Source organism: Tupaia chinensis, unplaced genomic scaffold (assembly GCF_000334495.1).
Source record: "Tupaia chinensis unplaced genomic scaffold, TupChi_1.0 Scaffold139431_1, whole genome shotgun sequence".
Taxonomy (NCBI): Eukaryota; Metazoa; Chordata; class Mammalia; order Scandentia; family Tupaiidae; genus Tupaia; species Tupaia belangeri.
In genome coordinates, this window is record NW_006199316.1 from 665823 (window position 1) to 686669 (window position 20847).

General features: G+C 43.2%; 1 protein-coding gene across 2 annotated transcripts in view; it reads right to left on the reverse strand.

The window, feature by feature from the left end:
• Nucleotides 1-20847, reverse strand: part of RNF214 (ring finger protein 214) — a 48781-nt gene that overhangs the window by 4538 nt on the left and 23396 nt on the right. For both annotated transcript variants that reach the window (XM_027765682.1, XM_027765683.1), the window contains exons 6-10: nt 2094-2190; nt 1813-1901; nt 927-1017; nt 653-751; nt 75-451 (exon numbers count right to left, since the gene is read on the reverse strand). In XM_027765682.1, the coding sequence (XP_027621483.1) occupies nt 75-451; nt 653-751; nt 927-1017; nt 1813-1901; nt 2094-2190 (753 nt within the window). The remainder of the gene's footprint in view (nt 1-74; nt 452-652; nt 752-926; nt 1018-1812; nt 1902-2093; nt 2191-20847) is intronic.

Consider the following 20847-nt stretch of genomic DNA (forward strand, 5'->3'; position numbering starts at 1 on the left):
CCCCCCCCCCCGCATTTTAGTCCATAAACATTTCTCCAACAAAGTTATTCAAATTAGTCTTTAAAGATACTTACTTATTGCACTGTGGGAACCTAGTCAACAACTTCTCCAGGATCTTCTCCAGTTTGTCTACTGGTTGGGGCCGGGAACTTTCAGTAGAAGCCTTAACACCGCCCAAGCCTGGGGGAGGCGGGATGGAGGCGGCAGGGGGCATGTGTGGACCGTGGGGGCTGACAAGGGAACCCAAGCCAGGGCTATTTCTCCCATGGGATCCGGGAAGGGGCGGGGATGGCTGACTGGGCTGGGAAAGGGCAGGGTTCAGGATCGGAAAAGACAAGGAACGGGGATCAGCACTAGGCATAACCATGGGCATTGTGACCTGCCCAATGGAGAAGGGCATCCGAGGAGTCAGAGAGGGGCTGGGTTGGAACACCTGAAGCATGAAGTCTGTCTGCAGAGGGGAAGAGGTAAAGGACAAGAGAGAAAGAAAGCAAAGAAAGTTTAGAAAACTGGAGCAGAAATCAATGAGCAAATCTTGCACCGAACAGTCTGGCCCAGTTTCTGGCCCCAGGATCTTCATGAAAAGAACAAGCAGAAGACCCTGGCACTGCCACCGGCACAGAAGCCACAGTCACCAAGGCTTCTTCCTCACCTCTGATGGGGGTGGAGGCAAAGTGGGAGTGGGGATCTGAGGAAGGCTGCTCAGCTTGGCTCCGTTCCTCACTAGCTGGATATGATTATTGAACTGGTCCTAGAGAAGAAGGGAAGAAAGCGTTAGTCTTTCTGCTGCGGAGCTGAGTGGGCCTCTAGCAAAGAAAACCCACTGAGAAGACAGGCCAAAGTGGCAGGGGGCTACCTCCCTATTGCCAGATGCGTTTACACACAGATTAGTACTGACTGAACGATCACCTACTAACCACACTTACCCGGACATTCTTTTTCATTATCCGAACTCCATTTAGTCTTGACTCCCACTCCTGTTTAGAACGAACTGTCTCCAGTGTTGGGGGAGTTGACCTTTCAAAAAATCAACAGGAATTTAAAAAGCCCACTTTCAGGGACCGTGGGTGGTGTAATGGATATGGCACTGGACTCCCACATGGCCAACTGCAGTTTGAGTCCCAAACTAGTGGCTTGAAACTCACACCAGCCACATGTGCGTGCGTGCCCAAAATCCCAGGAGGAGAACAGAGGAGAAGGGACTGTGGTGTAGCCATCTCTCCTGGGGGGTGATTTCAAACTCCCTCTCACTCCCGGTGAATGCACATGCCCTATGGCAAAAACCTTGGTGGTGTTGGTTGGGGGGGAGGGAGCCCACTTTCTTATTCTCTGAAAAGAGTAGCTGAGAGGCCTTAAGGAAATAGGCAGGAGCAGGTGCTAGAGAGGCCTGAGAGTCTAAGGTCTTTGCCCTCACTTTAGCCCCATCGTCTTAAGCCAAGGAGTCCAAAGACAGCCAACTGCAGAGAGAGGGTCCTTCTCTCTCAGCAGGGCTCCTCTAATTCCATGGCAGAGAGAAGAAAAATGACTATATAAAAAGCAAATTTCCAAAGATCTTTGTTTTGCTTTGACAGCTTTACAGGCACTGTTTATCCAAATGGAAATAATACAGTAACATGTGCAAAACTGCACCACTGCAGACAGGAAGAGTGAGGGAGTTTAGAACGTGGGAAGAGAACTCCCTGGGCCATGATGATGACCCAGGCAGAGATGGCCTTTAAAAGTCCTGTGTACACAGAGTAAGGAAGATACTGGCCTAGGGTTTCAAAAACCAACCGACCAGCCGTTAAGCCCCTAGAATGGGAAGGTACTTACTTGAGGTAAGTAAGATGCAGCTCTGCCTCCTTTTCTGCTTCTTCTAGCTTTAATACCAGCAATTCCTTCCGGCTCTCTAGTGATAAGATCTAAGGAAACCACACACACACACACACACACATATGCAAATAATTTATTAACTTTATGTACACAAAACCTCTAGACTACTCAAACATATGCCTACTGGATCTTCTAATACCACACTTATCTTCTAATACCACACCAAAAGTATAATGATGTGGAAGCCCCACGTCAAGGCTTTCAAGATGCTGTCTGCCCACCTCTGCCTTCCAGGCCCGTTCTGTCTCTTCCATGATGTTCCGATTTATTTCACCATCCTGATTCTTGAGTCTGTCCAGTTCCATTTCCCACACTTCTCTGTAAGATAGCAAAGGAGGAACAAGGCTAAGGGTTGCAACATAAGCCTACTGAGGGACACCAAAGCAAAAGTAAAACCCAAGACAGGCCTGCCAGGTAGTCTACAGGAAGTCTTACTCTTAACTAGGAACGGTAGATACAGACAAGTGCAGTCATGTGCTGCTTAATGTCAGAGACAGGTTCTGAGAAAGGCGTGGTTAGGTGATTCTGTCATTGTGCAAACATCACAGAGCACACTTACGCAGACCTAACTGGTACTGCCTACTAGCCACCAAGGCTGCACATCAAGTCATCGGGAAAGCCAGGATGTGTTTTTTTCTATGCAAAAAATGCATCACAACTTTCCAGACAACCCAATAGGATAATATTATGGGACCACTATCATATATGTGGTCCATTATTGATGAAAACATTGTTATATGAAGCATGACTATACTGTTTAAAATGGTATGCCAACCGGGGGTATGGTAGTTAAAGATGCTTGACTCCCACATGGCCGACCACAGTTCAAGTCCCAGACCTGGTGACAGGCCTGTGTGCATATGTGTCCAAAATTGTAGGAAGAGAATGGAGAAGAGATTATGGCATGGCCATCCCTGCTAGGAGGTGGCTTCTCACTTTCCCTCTCTCTGACTCTTTCCAGTGATCACATAAAATGAAGGAAGGAAGAAAGGACTGAAGGAAGGGGTCTGCACTTGCAGAAAAGTCTTACATTTGAAAGAAAAAATGGTCACCTCTCTACTTGCTTAAATAAATTACCTAGAGCAGGAAAAAGAATGTATCTCAGAACCAAAACCCTCCACCAAAGGCAGAACGTTCCATGTTCAAGGGAGCTCAATCATGCCCTCTTCCCATTTCCAACTTGATTTTAGTAGGGGCGCAGATACAGGGGTCCACTCAACAGGCACCTCAATGCAGTAATCACCTCGTCACTACTGTGCCCACAGGTGCTGGCTTACTGAGTCTCGCACTTTCTTAGATACAGTAAACACTCTTCAAAAGGAAAAATGTTCTCGTCCCACCTCATGGCTTCTCATTTTCATCAGTTCCTGCCCTTTTTACAATCCCTCACCCCCACACCCCAACCCCATTCCCATTCTTAGAGCGTATTATTCATTATAGATTAGGGTAACTAAATGCCCTGGTTTGCCCAGTACAGAGGGATTCCCACGGATGCATGCGACTTTCAGTGCTAAAACTAGGACAGCTGATGGCACTACTCAGAACTGAGGAGGCCATTAAAGGAGAGAGCCAGCAAAAGACTCTCCTTAGATTACTCTTGACTGTAGTAAGTTTTACGGCTGAAAGCACAGATTATCCAGATCAGCGGACAGAACAGCCTGAAAATATTTCAATTATTTTTACTAGCTTTTATAAAGCTAAAAATAAGCTTGAGAAGGGTTACATCTTAAGAAAATTACTCCTACTTCTTTTCAGCGACAGACACAATTTTAATCCCCTTCTAATTTTTAGTAACCTCACATACATGAAAGGGAGCGACTCTCGCAACAGAAGTTACTAAGGTCCCTTCCTTTCACATACTCTTGGTTTTTATCCAGTTCTCCACACATCCTTACTACTTCACAGACACACGAGGCAAGAGACAACCTCTGACATAATGTGTGTCACACACACATTCCTCACTGACATTAAGTCTGCCCTCTACTGACGAGGTAGGCCTTTTCATTTAGCAGGAAGGAGTCAGTGGCCATATTTCCCCCCCTGATTTTCATGTATTGCCCTCCCAAAATTAACATCCTCCCAGAGAGAGAACACCGTAATAGTTTAGACAAAAGTTTATAGCTAGCTGTGTTTTCCTGCTACAACATATATTACTCAAATTCCAAAATTTGTAAGAAGTCAAAAACCTCTCACCCTAAGGTCAAATGTATTGCAGTATTAATCAATAATGCTTATGACTTACTGTTCAGTTGTAGGAAAACTGACAGTTGCCTTCTGTAATTGAAGACTATAAATATCCATTAAATACAAGTGCCGACCACAAGTATACACTTACATTAGAAAATCCTCTTATACCAATGGGGACATCCCACATGTTCACACACAAAACAACTTTGCCTTTGGTCATTTGGCCACAATGACCACACTGGGATCCAACAAGACAAAAGGAACTATTAACGACCACAACAGAAATGGACAAAGGTCTCGTAAAACAGTTATTAAAAACAACTCAGCCTTGTCATGTGCTAACATGCATGTGACTTGCATCAGGTTTCACTTCACTAAGAGGCACAGCTGCAACGCATGTTAAAAGAAGGAAAGAGGGACCAGCAGTTAGTGTAATGGCTATGTCGCTGGACTCCCATGTAGTCGACCGCGGTTCAAGTCCTGGACCTGGCAGCTTAAACTCACGCCGGGCCCGTGTGCGTGCGTGCCCAAGATCCCAAGAGGAGAATAGAGGAGAAGGGACTGTGGCGTGGCCATACCCCATGGGGGGTGATTTCTCGCTTTCTACCTCTCTGTCTCTCTCTGTCTTTCTGGCGAGTGCACGCGCCCTATAGCGAAAACCTCTCCAAAAAAAAAAAAAAAGAAGAAGGAAACAAAGAAGAGAAAGGAAGAAATAGAATGGAAATCACTGCATATATTTTAATTTTAGGCCTCATTTATTTCAAGTCCCATGTCTCTGCTATTTTGCAAAGCTAGTTTAGACACTTGGATCAAATGAATGAATAAATCCTACCAGATTGTATGATGCTGGTTGATTATAGATCCCAATAGGACCGCACGATATTTAAAATAAATTTTGCTTTTGATCATATAAATTGTACAAAAATTATTATAGAAAACACAAGACAGCTCAAGTCTAGTGGTACAACTGGTAGTGAACTGAACGGTAGCACTGAAAGTCACATGGCTGGCCACAGGTTTGGATTCCTGGGCCAGCTCGGAACAGGCTGGGTCCAAGATCCTGAAAAGCTGGAGGGCTGGGGAAAGGGGATTGTGGCATGATGAGACCCTGCCAAGGATGCTTCCCCCCCTCCTCTTATATGTACACATATGTTCTCTATCATGAATAAGATAAGTAAATTTAGAAAAAGAATAAAAAACCTATTCCTTTACTGGGAATCCCTTCCATTAAGAAAAAAAATACACTGGGGGACCAGCAGGTGGCATGGTAGTTAAGGTGTTGGATACTCCCACATGGCTGACCATGGTTTAAGTCCTGGACCTGGCGGCTTGCTTTCTCACTTCCCCTCTTTCTCTCTCTCTCTCTGTCAAATTAAAAATAAATGAATGAATAAGTAAAATTTAATAAATAATTTAAAAAATACATCAGGTTGTCATAAAAGTCATGATACATTTTTGCATAGAAAATATATGTAATGACTTTTCTGACAACCCAATAAAACAGAGTACCATACTAAATTGCAAACTTCTACTTATTGGTCGTATGATCCTAGATAAGTTACTTAGTATTTCTAGGCTTGCTTCTTCATCTAAAAAATGAATACTACCTACACTACGAGGTTGATAGGAGTGTTAACTGAGAAAACATGAGTAAAGAATTTGGCACCAGGACTAGCAGGTGGTGTGGTGACTCAGGCACTGGGTCCCAGATGGCCGGTTTCATGGTTCGAGTCCCTGTGCCCTGTGGCTTGAGTAACACACTGGGTGTGTGTGGATACGTGCCAAAATGCTGAGAGGAAAATGGAGAAGGGACTGTGGTGTGGCCATCTGCCCCTCATGGGGCGATTTCTCACTTTCCCTCTATCTCTGCCTATCTCTCAGTCCTCAGCAAGTGCACACAACCTGCAACAAAAATGTAAAAAAAAAAAAATGAATTTGGTGCCTATTGCACAGGAACTACACAAAAAATGTTCATTTCTCAAGTGGTTTTTTTATGTTTTTTTTTTTTAATGAGAGATTTTTGCAGGATGAGCAATTAGCGTAATGGCTATGTTGCTGGACTCCCATGTAGTCAACCATGGTTCGAGTCCTGGACCCAGTGACTTAAACTCACACCAGGAGTGTGTGCGTGCGTGCCCAAGATCCTGAGAGAATGGAATAGGAGGGATTGTGGCATGGCTTTCTGTCTCTGTCTGTCTGGCGAGTGCACGCGCCCTATAGCAAAAAACTTCTCAAAAAAAAATTTTTTTTTTGCTATAGGGCACGTGTGCTCGCTGGAGAGACAGAAAGCAAGAAATCAACCCCGGGGGGTGGATGGCTACGCCGCAATCCCTTCTTCTCCATTCTCCTCTAAGGATCTTGGGCACACACACACACATGCCCAGTTTTTTTTTTTTTTTTTCTTATAGACCACAGATTAGTTTATTTTCAACACCCATCATGCCATTAATTCATAGGGAATAGGTTGCAGTAGCTCAGGCTCCTTTCCATTGGTTCTCACAAAGTGTGCTTCTCTGGGTGGAGCAGGCTGGCACTTTAGTTGAACCTAGGTCCCTTTCTCTTTGGCTTCTTTCTTTTTCTGGTCATTTTCCTTCACACGTTTTAGGAAGCTATCTCTGCCTGCCCAGTTTTAATTTACCAGATATGGGATTGGAACCACAGTTGACTACGTGGGAGTCCAGTGACATAGCATTAAGCCATCTGCTAGTCCCTTTAAGATATTTCTTAAAACATCTCAATTGCAGGCCAGCACACGGCATGTAGTTAAGGTGGCTGGATCCCACATGGTCAACTGCACTGATTTCAGCACTTGGAAAACATGCTGGATGGGGAACCAGCAGTTAGCGTAATGGCTATGTCGCTGGGCTCCCACGTAGTCGACCGTGGTTCACGTCCCGGACCCGGTGGCTTAAAACTCAAGCCAGGCGCGTGTGCGTGCGTGCCCAAGATCCTGAGAGGAGAATGGAAGAGAAGGGATTGCGGCGTGACCATCCTCCCTGGGGGGTGATTTCTTGCTTTCTGTCTCTATGTTTCTCTCTGTCTGTCTGGCAAGCGCACACGCCCTATAGCGAAAAACCTCTCCCCCCACAAAAAAAAGAAAAGAAAAGATGCTGGATGTAAGTGCGAATGTGTACAAACTCCACCACAACATTGTGTGGCCATTCTCCCTTGGGGGTGCTTTCTCACTACCTCTCTCAAACCTGTCTCCCTATAGCAAACTAAACAAACAAACAAACAAAAACAAAACAAACAAACAAAACCTTTCTTCAGATAAACAAAAATATACATATACATTCTTCCCACAGTGGAAATAAGGTTGACATTAACATAGAGAAGCAGATGTTAAGTATCCTGTGAAATACCCTCAAAGGCCAGAGACAAAGAATCAGTATTTATTAGGCCAGCATGGGGTGTTTTGGTTGAAATGCTGGATACCACATGGCTGACTCTGAGGTCTGAGTCCTAGATCCAGCAGCTTGAAAAAACACACTAGCAGATGGAGTATTGGCTATGTCACTGGTGGCTTAAACTCACGCCAGGTGCATGTGCGTGCGTGCCCAAGATCCTAGGAGGAGAATGGAGGAGAAGGGATTGCAGCATAGCCATCTCTCCTGAGGGTTGATTTCTCGCTTTCTGTCTCTCTGGCGAGCACATGTGCCCTATAGCAAAAACCTCTCCAAAAAAAAAAAAGCAAAAACCTCTCCAAAAAAAAAATGAAGAAAGAAAGAAAGAAAAACACACTAGGCATGTGTGTGCGCCTGCCCAAAATTCTGAAAAGAGAATGGAAGAGAAGAGAGGACTGCAGTGTGGTCACTGCCCCAGAGGGGGTGAATTCTCACTTTCCCTCTCTATCTCCAGGAAACGTGTGTGCCCTATGATAATAACCTAAAAACAAACAAACAAACAAAAATAAACAGAATTAAGATTTATTGAGTTTTCAGTTCAAAGACCTTCCTTTCAAAATACATTGCACTCTATAAAAGGAAAAACGAAAACACTCAGTGAGTTAATATGTAGCAGCTGACAGTAGCATCCAGAGAATACATCCCATGAACAGGTTATGAAATCCCTTTTCTCTGAAACTGAAGCCAATACGAACCAATATGGAATGAATGAGATCAGACATAAGTAGAAGAAAAAAATTTACCCTGGAATGAATTCTTCCCTGATTGAACTGAATCCACTGACATCTTCTGAGCAGGCTGCAGTGTGCCAGGCACTATGCTAAAACGTGGGGATATATGATGCCCGATTCCTGCCCCAAGAAGCTTATAACCCAGTAGCTTGACCAGTGAACAAAAGGAATAAGAAAAATCTGGGTGGAACAAACAGCATGTCCAAAGGCCAGAGGGCACCAGAGTGGATGGTGAAGGCTGTGCTGTAGTCCCAGCAGCGGCAGACGTGTCATGTAGTCCGGGCTGAGGATACGGACAGTCACGGGCACAGGGGGAGGATGGCAGCCCTACCTGAGAGCAGAGGTTTGCAACAGTCCACAGTCCTTAACCATTTTAAGGGCCCAATCAGGGAAGCCAAAATGAATGAATTTCCTAATACTACTAAAAGTTATTTCCCCTTCTCATTCTCTCATCAGCCTACAATGGAGTTTTCCTGAAGCTACATGACATGTGGTAATCTCTTTCTGATGGCTAATGAAATATATGCTCCTGCGTTCTTGCGTTTTCTAGCATTGTCTAAGGCGGTGAGTACAGGGTATAATTTAGCTCTCAATATTTTTTCTTTCTAGGTACTTCCACTGTGCTCTTACTAGCTATCTGTAGTTACACCTGCTATAATCTCTATAGTCTCATTATTGCCCAATAAGCCATTATAAAATTTCAGAGTTCTCTGTGCATCTAGACAGAAACAATTAGACTGTTACTTTCTTTCACGATATCTTTACATTTTTGAAAACTTTTTTCAAATTTAGTTATATCTAAAATGTATTATTTTAGAATTTAATATTGTTCTAAAAAAAACTTACAATATCATTCCTATATCTAAAAATGAATCATTGGGAGTGACAGCAGTAAAACGTGACACTCCGTGAGACAGACCCACATGTGAAGATTGACAGTTCATGTCTGGAGACCTCCCTGAGCACACTGGGCATGAGTGTGCCCATGGTCTGGGCTGGCTGCAGCTGGGGAGGAAGATTGGGATGCTATGTATCTATCTCTATATGTCCCACTCATGGAACAAATAAACAAAACGAAAAATGAATCACTGGCTCATAACAAGGAGATTAGAACACCTTTCTCAGGGCAGCAGGTGGTGTGGATGTAAAGGCAGCTGGATCCCACATGGCTATTTGGTTTGAGTCTGAGACCTGATGGCTTGAAAATCATGCTGGGTACATGTGCATGCATAACCTACAAACTATAAGGGAGAATGGAGAAGGGATTACAGCATGGCCAGCCTCCCTTGGGGGTGATTTCACTGTCTCTTTGTCTCTCTTTCTCTCTCTGGCAAGCACACGTGTCCTATAGCACACTAAAAATAATAATAAAAATAAAATAAAGACCTATGTTCTCACCTCACAGTTGTAATGCCCACATCTAAAGATATTAAAAACGATTAAGCTAGCCTAGAGTTATCTGATCCATGGGAGGAAAGAATGTACTCGAAAGAAAATAGCGAAAATATAAATATGAAACCAAAGTGGAAAAAAAATGCTATCTTTCCCTTGACTTTATAGATATTAATAATTTTCCTCACTGTGGTGGTTAAGGTGGCTGGATCCCACACTGATGGCTGTATAGTTCAAGTCTTGGACCTGACAGCTTGAAAAATGTGCCAGGTGCATGTACGTGCCTGCCCAAAATAAAACCCTGAAAGGAGAAGTGGAGGAGAAGAGACTGCAGCACGATCATTCCCCATGCCAGGTGCTTTCTCACTTTCTTCCTCTCTCTGGTAAGTGTATGTACCCTCTGGCAAAAAAGAAAAAATAGAAAAGAAAAAAAGCCCTGGATGAAGCATTAAAAAAATGCTAGTTTTACTGAATCTCAACACTTTAATATTTTTTCATCTTTTTAATATTCTGTGTGATAAAATGCCACATGCCAAATTATGATGACTGTCCTGAGGAAAAGTACTTGTGATACTGAGCCGTAAGCTAAAGTAGCCTCTTTACCATGGAATTTCGTCATTACTTAAAGGAATGACTCAGAGACATCTAAAGGTAGTGAACCCTGAGTGTTTGGTTGATGTATTTGTGAAATGAAGTAATCCTGTCATTTTGAAGAAAACAACCGATGGTCTTCCTTGCTAATGTTCAAATGAAAATCAGAATTTTTAAAAATCTGTACCTGCCACTGTGAGCTTCTAGGCTTCTCACTACATAAAGACTATTCGAGGGGCCAGTAGGTGGCATGGTGGTTAAGGTGCTGCACTTGCGCATGGCCAACTTTGCGGTTCAAGTCCTAGACCTGGTGGCTTGAAAAGCATGCCAGGTACATGTGTGCCCATGATTCCAAGATGAGAAGGGAATGTAGCGTGGCCATCACCTCTGGGTGATGGCAAACTAACTTTCTGTCTCACTTTCTGTCTCTGGAGCGAATATACCATATAGCAAAATTTTAAAAAGAAAAAATGTGCATATACCCTTTCCTACTCCATCTGGCCAGCAAGCACATGAGCCCTAAGGCAAAAATCTAAAAAAAAAAAAAAAAGACTATTGTGATGAGATCAATAGTGTTATAAACAGTGATTCTTTTTTCGAGAGGTTTTTGCTATAGGGTGCATGTGCTCGCCACAAAGACAGAGAGAGAGAGAGAGAAAGCAAGAATCACCCCCTCCACCCCCCAGGGAGGGTGCAATCCCTTCTCCTCTCTTCTCCTCTCGGGATCTTGGGCATGCATGCACATGCGCCCGGCATGAGTCTAAACCACGGGGTCTGGGACTTGAACTGCGGTTGACTACATGGGAGTCCAGTAACATAGCCATTACGCCAACTGCTGGTCCCATAAAAAGTGCTTCTTTAAACACTGTACCACAGGCCAGCAGCAGCAATGTAACACTCTGTGATGCTGGACCCATGTGGGCAGGTCCTGGGCTCACGTCAGACGGTCCCTGCACACTCTGGATGTATGTGCAAGCAAGCATCCAACGGTATGGGCTGGCTGGACTGCAGACCCTGTGGAGGGTGCCTGTCTCTCTCTCTGATGTAATAAAATAAAATAAAATAAAATAAGCTTTAAAGAACTAAAGCAATGAGGTAGCCCTATAGCACAGTGGAAGCCAAATCTCATAATGGCTGACCGGGGATGGACAAAGGATTGTGGTATGACTCTGTGTGTGTGTGTGTGTGGGGGGGGAGTTTCTCTCTATCATGGATTTAAAAATTCTAATAATAAATATTGTATAATAAATATACCAACACCTTGAAGACCTAGATAACTCTGAACCAGTATTTTTCAAATAATCAATGCATTGTGTTAACAAATCAGCTGAACCAACATAGAACAAGAGTTGGTATTAAGATTATTTAAGGGGGCCAGCAGGTGGCGTGGTGGCTAAGGATGCTGGATTCCCACAAGGCTGACCACAGTTCAAAGTCTGGACCTGGTGGCTTGCTTTCTCGCTTTCCCTTTGTCTCTGTCTCTGTCTGGTCAGATTGAAAAATAACAATAACACATGGAATTAATTAAATAAATAATTCTTACATTAAAAAAAAAAAAGATTATTTTAGGGACAAGCAGATGGTGTAATGGCTATGTTACTGGACTCTCACATAGTCAGTGGCAGTCTGAGTACCAGACCCGGTGGCTTAAACTCAAGCCAGGCACATGTGCGTGCATGCCCAAAATCCCAAGAAGAGAATGAAGAAGAAAAGATTGTGTCACAGCCACCACATATCAGGGGTAATTTCTTGTTTTCTGTCTCTCTGTTTCTCTGGTAAGCACCCATGCCCTATAGCAAAAATCTCTCTCTAGGAAAAAAAAAATTATTTTAAGGACTGCAGGTGGCATGGTGGTTGAGGTGCCCAACTCCCATGACTGACGGCAGTACAGTGTGAGGACCTGGCAGCTTGATTTCTCACTTTTATCTCTCTCTCTAGTAAAATTTAAAATAATAAATTTTAAAAATTAAATTATTATTTTAAAAATTAGGCGAAAGTATATTTAAATGTATGCTTAAAAAAAATTATCTTAAGGTGACTGCATTTGAGATTCAAAAGATACAGAACAAAGCCTCCTTAGAGTTTCCCTTATTTGACTAAAAGCAGCAACTTCTGGGAAATAAGACTGTCATAAATTCCTCTTCAAGGTGGATCTATTCCCAGAAGCGAGAATGCAAATAAAATCTACTCCAAATTGTTTCTCCAAGGAAGTTTTATGGTCTTGAAGGATATGGAAAAACTACTCAAACTACAGACAAAACATTATTACAAACTTTTTTAATCTCCAGTTTGTTTGCCTGCAAATATATTTCTCTTTCTAAAAAGTTCTATAAATGTCCTTTTCCTCCCTCCAAAGGAGTCACTCATTTTCCCATAAGAGCCTTTCTCCTCTGCCTTCACCTAGTGAGACAGTATATAAGCCTCAAACCCTAAACACCTCTTTGAGTTACTCTTCACTGAGTTTTCTTGTATCTATGTACACTGCACATAAAAATAAATGGTTTCTTTTACCAATTTAGTTAATCTTATTTATTCATTCATTTATTTTAATTTGAGCAGAGAGAGACAGAGCAGGAGAAGGAAAGTGAGAAAGCAAGTCACCAGATCCAGGACTCAAACCATGGCTGGCCATGTGAGAGTGTTCAGCACCTTAACCACCATACCACCTGCTGGCCGCAATAAGCACTTTTTTTCCTCTTGTGAATCTGTTTCCTAATTTGCAGGCCTCAGTCACTGAACTTTAGAGGGTAAAAAAATTTTTTCCTCCCCAACGCAACATAGGTAAAGACCTGTTCAAAGGTCATGATAAATCAATGGAATTTAATGTACTAGTAAAAAAAAAAAGTTGAACCAGAGAGTGGCATGGAGGGTAAGGCGCTGGATCCCGCATGGGTTTGAGTCTCAGACCCTGTGATTTGAAACACCAGAGGGTAGAGGAGAGTAGGACACCAGGCAGAGGAGAGCTTGGACACCAGGGGGCAGAGGAGAGCCTGTGGGTGATGTAGCAGTCAAGGTCCTGAACTCCCACACAGTCAACCATGGTTTGAGTCCCAGACCTGGCGACCTGAAAATCACGCTAGGTACATGTGTGTGCATGTCTAAAATTCCAGGAGAATGAAAGAGAAGGAACTGTAATGTGGCCATCCCCCCAGCGATTGCACATGTCCTAAAAATCAAAGCAAAAATCTTTCTAACAACAACAACAAAAAGCTACAATTTGGGGCCAGCAGGTGGTATGGAGGTAAAAGCAGCTGGATCCCACATAGCCAGCTGGGTGGTTCAAGTCCCGATTTTGCAGCTTGATAACCACACCAAGAGCATATGAGTGTGTGCCCAAAATCCTAAGAGGAAAATGGAGGAGAAGGGACTGCACTGGCCATTCTCGGAGGGGGTGATTTCTCACTTTCTTCTTCTCTCTCTGGTGAGTACATATGTCCTATAGCAAAAACTAAAATAAATAATCATTAAAAAACAAAAACAAGGGGACCAGCAGGTGGTTTGAGTCCCGGATCTGGTGACTTGCTTTCTCACTTTCTCTCTCTCTCTCTCGTCAAATTAAAATAAATGAATGAATAAATGAAATTAAATAAATAATTAAAAGAAATACTACAGGTTGACAGGCAGGCTCTGTAGCCTTAAGGTTAAGGGAACCAGATCCCACATAGCTAACTGTGGTTCGAATCCTAGCCCTGGTGGTTTGAAAAAAATGCACCAGGCTTACGTGTGTATGTGCTCCCAATCCCAACAGGTTAGAGAAAGAGGAAAAAGAACTGCAGTGTAACCACACTCCACCCCCCAATCTATCTTTCTCTCTCTGGAGATTTTTTTTTTTTTGAGAGTTTTTGCTATAGGGCCTGTGCGCTTGCCAGACAGACAGAGAGACAGAGAGATAGAAAGCGAGAACTCACTCCCCAGTGGGGATGGCCATGCCGCAATCCCTTCTCCTCCATTCTCCTCTCAGGATCTTGGGCATGCATGCACACGCGGCTGGTGTGAGTTTAAACCACCAGGTCTGGGACACAAACCGCGGTCGACTACATGGGAGTCCAGCAACATTGCCATTATGCTAACTGATGGTCCCATCTCTGGAAAATTTTTTAAAGAGTTATTTAACTCTCTCTCTTTTTCTCTCTCTTTTTCAATTTGACCAGAGAGGGGAAGGAAAAGAGAGAAAGTGAGAAAGCAAGTCGCCAGGTTCAGGATTCAAACTGCAGGTGGCCATGTAGGGGTCCAGTGTTCCTAATCACCGTACCACCTGCTGGCCCCTCTCTGGAGAATTTAATTATACCCTCTAGCAATTAAAAGAAAAGAGACCAACAGTTAGAGTAATGGCTATGTCACTGGACACCCATGTAGTTGATCGCGGTTTGAGTCCCTGATCTGGTGGCTTAAACTCACGCCAGGTGCATGTATGTGTATGCCCAAGATCCTGAGAGGAGAATGGAGGAGAAGGAATTGTGGCATGGCCATTCCCCCGGGAGGTGATTTCTTGCTTTCTCTCTCTCTCTGTCTTTCCAGTGAGCACGAGCGCCCTATACCAAAAAAAACCAAAACAAACAAACAAACAAAAACAAGGTTATAGATTGATGAGCCACACAATGTCAAAGCGTCTAAACGCAAAAAAAATTCAAACTCTGACTCTATGTGATGGGTCACAGTCAAAACACTAAAATGCAAATGTGTCTAAATTACCTTTGGCTATGTGCACAAGATGTGTATAAGACCTAAATGAATTTGTATTTGGATGTAGATCCAATTCCCAAGATATCTCATTATATATATGCAAATATTTCAAAAGCTAAAAGGATCAGGGAACCAGCAGTTAGCGTAATGGCTATGTCGCTGGACTCCCACGTAGTTGACCGCGGTTCGCGTCTCGGAAACTTATGTCAGGCGCATGTGCATGCGTGCCAAAGATCCTGAGAGGAGAATGGAGGAGAAGGGATTGTGGCGTGGCCATACCCCCTGGGGGGTGATTTCTCGCTTTCTGTCTCTATGTTCCTCTCTAGCTCTCTGGCGAGTGCACGCGCCCTATAGCGAAAAAAACCCCAAAAACCTCTCAAAGGCTAAAAGGATCAAAATCCAAAACACTTCTGATCCCAAGCATTTTAGACAAGGGATATTCAATCTGTTTTAAAATTCCTTTTGCTTTTACAACTACATATTTGTATATTACCAGATTTTCTTCACATACTTCAACTAAAACATCTTACAATCAATTAAGTGTAGAATTAGGGAGGCTTCTTCCACTGAAGAAATTTATAAAAATGTAAACAATAGCATTCTTTTAATTAAACTAACTTTTGATCTAGAAATGATTTTCCACAAAAATGTGTTCTTTATTAAATTAATATGTAAAATTAATTTTTTAAATAAGTGCACAAATACTATGTTTTCTGATTTTAATTTCTGGTTCTGTAACTATTGATTGTAAAATCCACATAAAGAGGGGACCAGAAGGTGGCATGGTGGTTTAGGTGCTGGACATTCCCACACGACTGACCACAGTTCAAGTTCCAGATCTGGTGGCTTGCTTTCTCACTTTCTCACTCACTCTCTTTCTCTGTGTGTCTTTCTCTAGTTAAATTAAAATAAATGAATGGGGCCATCAGGTGGTGTTGTGGTTAAGGGCAATAAATTCCCACATGGTCAATTGTGGTTCAAGTTCCGGACCTGGCAGCTTGCTTTCTCACTTTCCCTTTCTCTCTCTTTGTCCCTCTCTGGTCAAATTAAAATAAATAAATAAAGTTAAATAAAATGATTCTTTAAAAATATACATTAAAATAAATGAATAATTAAATAAAATTAAATACAATAATTTTCTTAGAAACATATAAATAACTATTTTTTTAAAAAAGAACTATTGAATTCTATTTATTGTTTAAGATTTATTTTATTTTATTTATTATTACTATTTATTCATTCATTTTTAATTTGGAGAGAGAGAGAGAGAGAGAGGGAAAGTGAGAAAGCAAGCCACCAAGTCCAGTTTTCGAACCATGGTTGGCCATGTGGAAGTCCAATGCCTTAACCAACATGCCATTGCTGGCCCCCTTTGTTAATTACTAAGAGTATAAAGGGGTTCTGAGACTAAACTGTTTCAGTACCTCTAATCTACAATCCCTTCTCATCTCCAGCAGCCTTGATAACTAAACATCTGGTATATTCTTTATGCTCTGCCCTTTACGACATTCTCTGAGACTTTGTTCATGACACTATGACTTTAGAGATCTTTCACCTCTTGAACTTCACTCTTTGACAATCACCTACCAGCACAGCCACACTGAGAATATCATCAACACAGTTGGCTCAGGCACACACTCAAAACCTTTAACTGTTCTTCTCTGGACAGCTTCGTCTCTTTTAAACGTCAAGTTTACTTGTTGAGAGGGGTATCCTTGAGAGGGTCTTGCCACACCACACTCCTCTCTCTAGCCAGCCAGGGTCACATGCACACGTGTACACCAGCCAGGTTCAGGTCGACCGGGGACCTGAGGCCAGACCTCCCTCCAACATGAGTCCAGTGTCATGGAGAGTGCCTTATACCTGCGCCACCATGGGGGCCTTCAACCTCCTTTCCAACCACCATTTCAACGAACCTCCACAAAAGAAGGGAGGAACACTGATCCCTTCCTATGCTGCTCTGTTCTTACCTTCATCTCTAGCTTCACGTTTCCTAACACTGGTACCAGAAATGCTTCATATTTCATCTGTCCAGAAGAGAATTCAGAATTCTGCTTCTACCCGAAACAGAATACCAGGGACCAATTTGCCCTCTGGTCTTAACTAAAAAACTGGACAAAAATGTATAAAACAATGAATTATAGGCACCACAAGACTATGATCATTGAGAAAAGGGACACAACTGAGGATGGCCCTATAATTAGTAACCCCAGTTTGCTGCCTGGAGGCAGTGCCAGTCTGTAGTCCTCTGAGAGGGAATGAAAACAGAGCTGGAGACTAACACGATTCCAGAGAGGTGGGAATGGCTAGAACTTTGAGGTCATAGTACAAAAAGCAGGGCCCCTTTCCTGACCTCTCAAATCTCTAAGACACTGCACAGAAGAACTAAATTAGGAAAAGACCACAATATTCCACGTCCATCAATTGCAAGATGCAATGTTGTCAACTGCTCCCAAGATGATCTAAAGATACAAGGCAAACCCAACCAAACCCCACACAGGCCTTTTTTTTTTTTTTTAAGTAGAGATTAATAGTCTGATTCTAAAATTTATATGGAGGAGGCCAGCAGATGGCATAACACTTATGTCACTGGACACCCACATGGCTGACTGCAGTTTGAGTCCCAGACCCAGTGGCTTGAAAATCTACTGTTTGTGCATGCCCAAGATCCCAAGAGGAAAATGGAGGAGAAGGGATTGGGGTGTGACCAACCCCCGGCGGGTGATTTCTCACTTTCCCTCTCATTGTCTCTGTCTGTCTCCAGTGAGCACACACACCCAAAGGCAAAAACCTCTAAATAAAATAAATAATAACATTTATATGAAAATAAAAGGTATCCAGAATATTCAAAATGATTCTGGAAAAAAAGAACAAAGTTGGAAGAAATAATTGGCTTCACAATGTACTGTACAGTTACAAGAAAAGAGCAATAGGTGCATATAAAAGGAGAGAGTGAAGGGTGAGGTTGTACTTCGTGATGCAAGGGTAAATACAAAGTGAAAATAAGAAATTTAATTCTTGGACCAGCAGGTGGCATGGAGGGTAAGGCACTGGATTCCACATGGCTGACAGTGAGGTTCAAGTCCTACACCCAGTAGCTTGAAAATCATGCTGGATGTTATGTGTGCCCAAAATCCTGAGAAGAGACTAGAGAAGAGATTGTGGCTGGCCATTCTCCCGCGGGGTGATTTCTCACTTTGTCTGTGTCTCTCTGCTCTCTGGCAAGCGTGTGTGCTGTATAGCAAAAAACTAAAGAAAAGAAATTTAATTCTTCCTGTTGAAAATGATGAAAGCAAATCCAGACAGTGGTTAAGAAAGCCAATCCCACATGGCTGACCACAGTTTGAATCCCAGCACCAGTGGCGTTAGAAACACCCCAGGCATGTGTGCATGCAAGCCCCAAACCCTGATGGGATAAGAAATGGAGAACTGCAGCAGGCCACACCCCGTGGGAGTGCTCTGTCCTTCTCTCCCTGTCTTCCCGATGAGATAAGAAATGGAGAACTGCAGCAGGCCATGCCCCGTGGGAGTGCTATGTCCTTCTCTCCCTGTCTTCTGGTGAGCTCATATGCCCTGTGGCAAACTGAAAAAAAAAAAGGTTACAGACTTAAATGTAAAAGTTAAAACTACTGTTAAACCAAACTACATTGACCTAAGAAGGCCCTGCACTCATATAGTTGAGTTCTCGTAAATAAATCACAACCTAACTTGAGAGACTATCAATCTGTTTCCTTAACCAAGAGCTGCGCCACAGCGGTCCTGCTGCAGCCAGTCATACACACAGCAGCCTGCTGTGTAAACTGGGTTCAAGCAGACAGACACCGTCCTACAGCCAATCCGGCTGTTCCTCTAGCTCACTCCCACTTTCTGCCCGTCATTTTCCTCTTCCTGCCCACAGATGTTATATGACCTTACAGCCGTGGCGCCTTAAGAGTTCCTCAGAACCCGTTCTGGGTGCTACCCGACTTGCAAATCACTCTGCTCAGTTAAACTCTGCGAAATGAGTTTTGTCTCAAGTTTGCCTTTTGGCAGTTCTGGCATCAGAAGTGGAACCCAGAGTAGAGGTGCAGGGGCCCCAAGGAGCATCGCATGACCAAGCGAGGTACCTATCCAAACTTCTGTGTCTGTGGCTCTCGCAGCAACTGGGGACAAGCGCTCTCTCGGATTCCAAGCTCCCTGGACTCGTGTTTAGAGCTCTCTGAGTTTTCTGAGCAAGTTCTGTTCTGGAATGAGTCCGGAGTTAGATTGGCGCTGATAATTATTAATAACTGGATTGAATGCAGTTGTCCAATTGAGTCAGACAAAAACTGGCAGTTTACCATAGTGGGTGCAAAAATCTGGCTTTCAGAATTTCGGGATTTTGTGTTCTTTTTGTTTCTTTTTCTTGAGCACTTAGGAGCAAATCCCTGACCAAGTATTGACTAAATTGGTCGAAGGGATCTCAGAGTCAAAGCCACAATGTACCACTTCCCTATTAAGCTTCTATCTTGGCTCCAGAAGATTAGAAATTTATGGTAAAGAGAGAATTCCTCATTTTTTCCTTTAATTTGCCAGAGGACACATGTGCTCAACAGGAAGAGAGGGAGAGGGACAAAGCACTTCCCCACGGGGCTTGGTCACACCAAACCCCAGGGCCATTTCTCCACCCTGTCGAGGTCTAGGGTGAGGACACACATGCTTCACGTGTTTGCTGTTCGAGTCCCCACGGCTAGGATTCTAACCACGCAGTTGGCCACGAAGGATCCTGCTTTTTTAACTTCTAATCTCTAAAGACCTGAGAGCACCACCTTCCTGGAAGTTACATATATTTACAGAAAGGGTAAAATTACTAACATGATTTAAAATGACTATGACGATTACGAGAAAGGTTCCGTAAGGACAACATTGTACTTTAAAATAAAGTGCAATTAAAATTAAGGACTCCTGGGCCAGCTGGTGATGTGGTGTTGTTTAAGGCGGTTGGATCCTACACGGCCAACTGTGTGGCTTAAGTGTAGACTGGCACCTAGGGGAAAAAAGAACTATAAAAGGTGAATGATATACTTACGCAACATTAATACAAGGTTAAACCTACCAAATTTTGCTTGGTCACCATCTTGCCCTAAAGGCAAAAAGAAAGCTGGACAGGACAGCCCCACAGTCTGGTGGTTATGGGAGCCAGATCCCACATGGCCAATAGCAAGCAGAGTCCCAGTCTGACAGCTTGAAAAACACTGGGCACTTGTGCGTATGAGCCCAAAATCCTAACAGGATGCTGAAATGGCGAAGACTATCATCCCCATTGGGGAATGCTTTCTTCCTCCTCCTCTTTCTCTCTGGCAAGTACAGTACTCTCTGGCAATTAAAAACATCTGCTTAAGGGACCAGCAGTTAGCATAATGGCTATGTCGCTGGAGTCCCATGTAGTCGACCGCAGCTCGTGTCCCGGACCCGGTGGCTTAAAACTCACGTTGGGTGCGTGTGCGTGTGTGTCCAAGATCCCAAGAGGAGAATGGAGGAGAAGGGATTGCAGTGTGGCCATTCCCCCTGGGGGGGGGGGATTTCTCACTTTCTGTCTCTCTGTCTCTGTCTGGCAAGCTCAAGCACCGTATGGCAAAAACCTCTCCAAAAAAACATCTGCTTAACAACCCTCACCTTTGTCCATCCTGTATGTCTACCATGTACCTTTGAAATGTAGCTTTTCTACTTTTGTTTTTTAGAATTATTAATTTAATTTATTCATTCAACCATTTTCATTTGACCAGAGAAAGACATAAGGAGAGAAGTAAAATGAGGAAGCAAGACACCAGGTCTGAAACTCGAATCATGGTCAGCCATGTGGGCGTATCCAGTGCCTTTACCGCCACGCCACCTGCAGACCAACTACTTTGTTTTATCTAAAAATTGTGTCTGTGAACATGCACATTTAGGATTGTAACAGGTAGTGAAATAATAGTTTAAACTGAAAAGTTATTAAAATATTTATTATTAAGCATAAGTTTTAATTT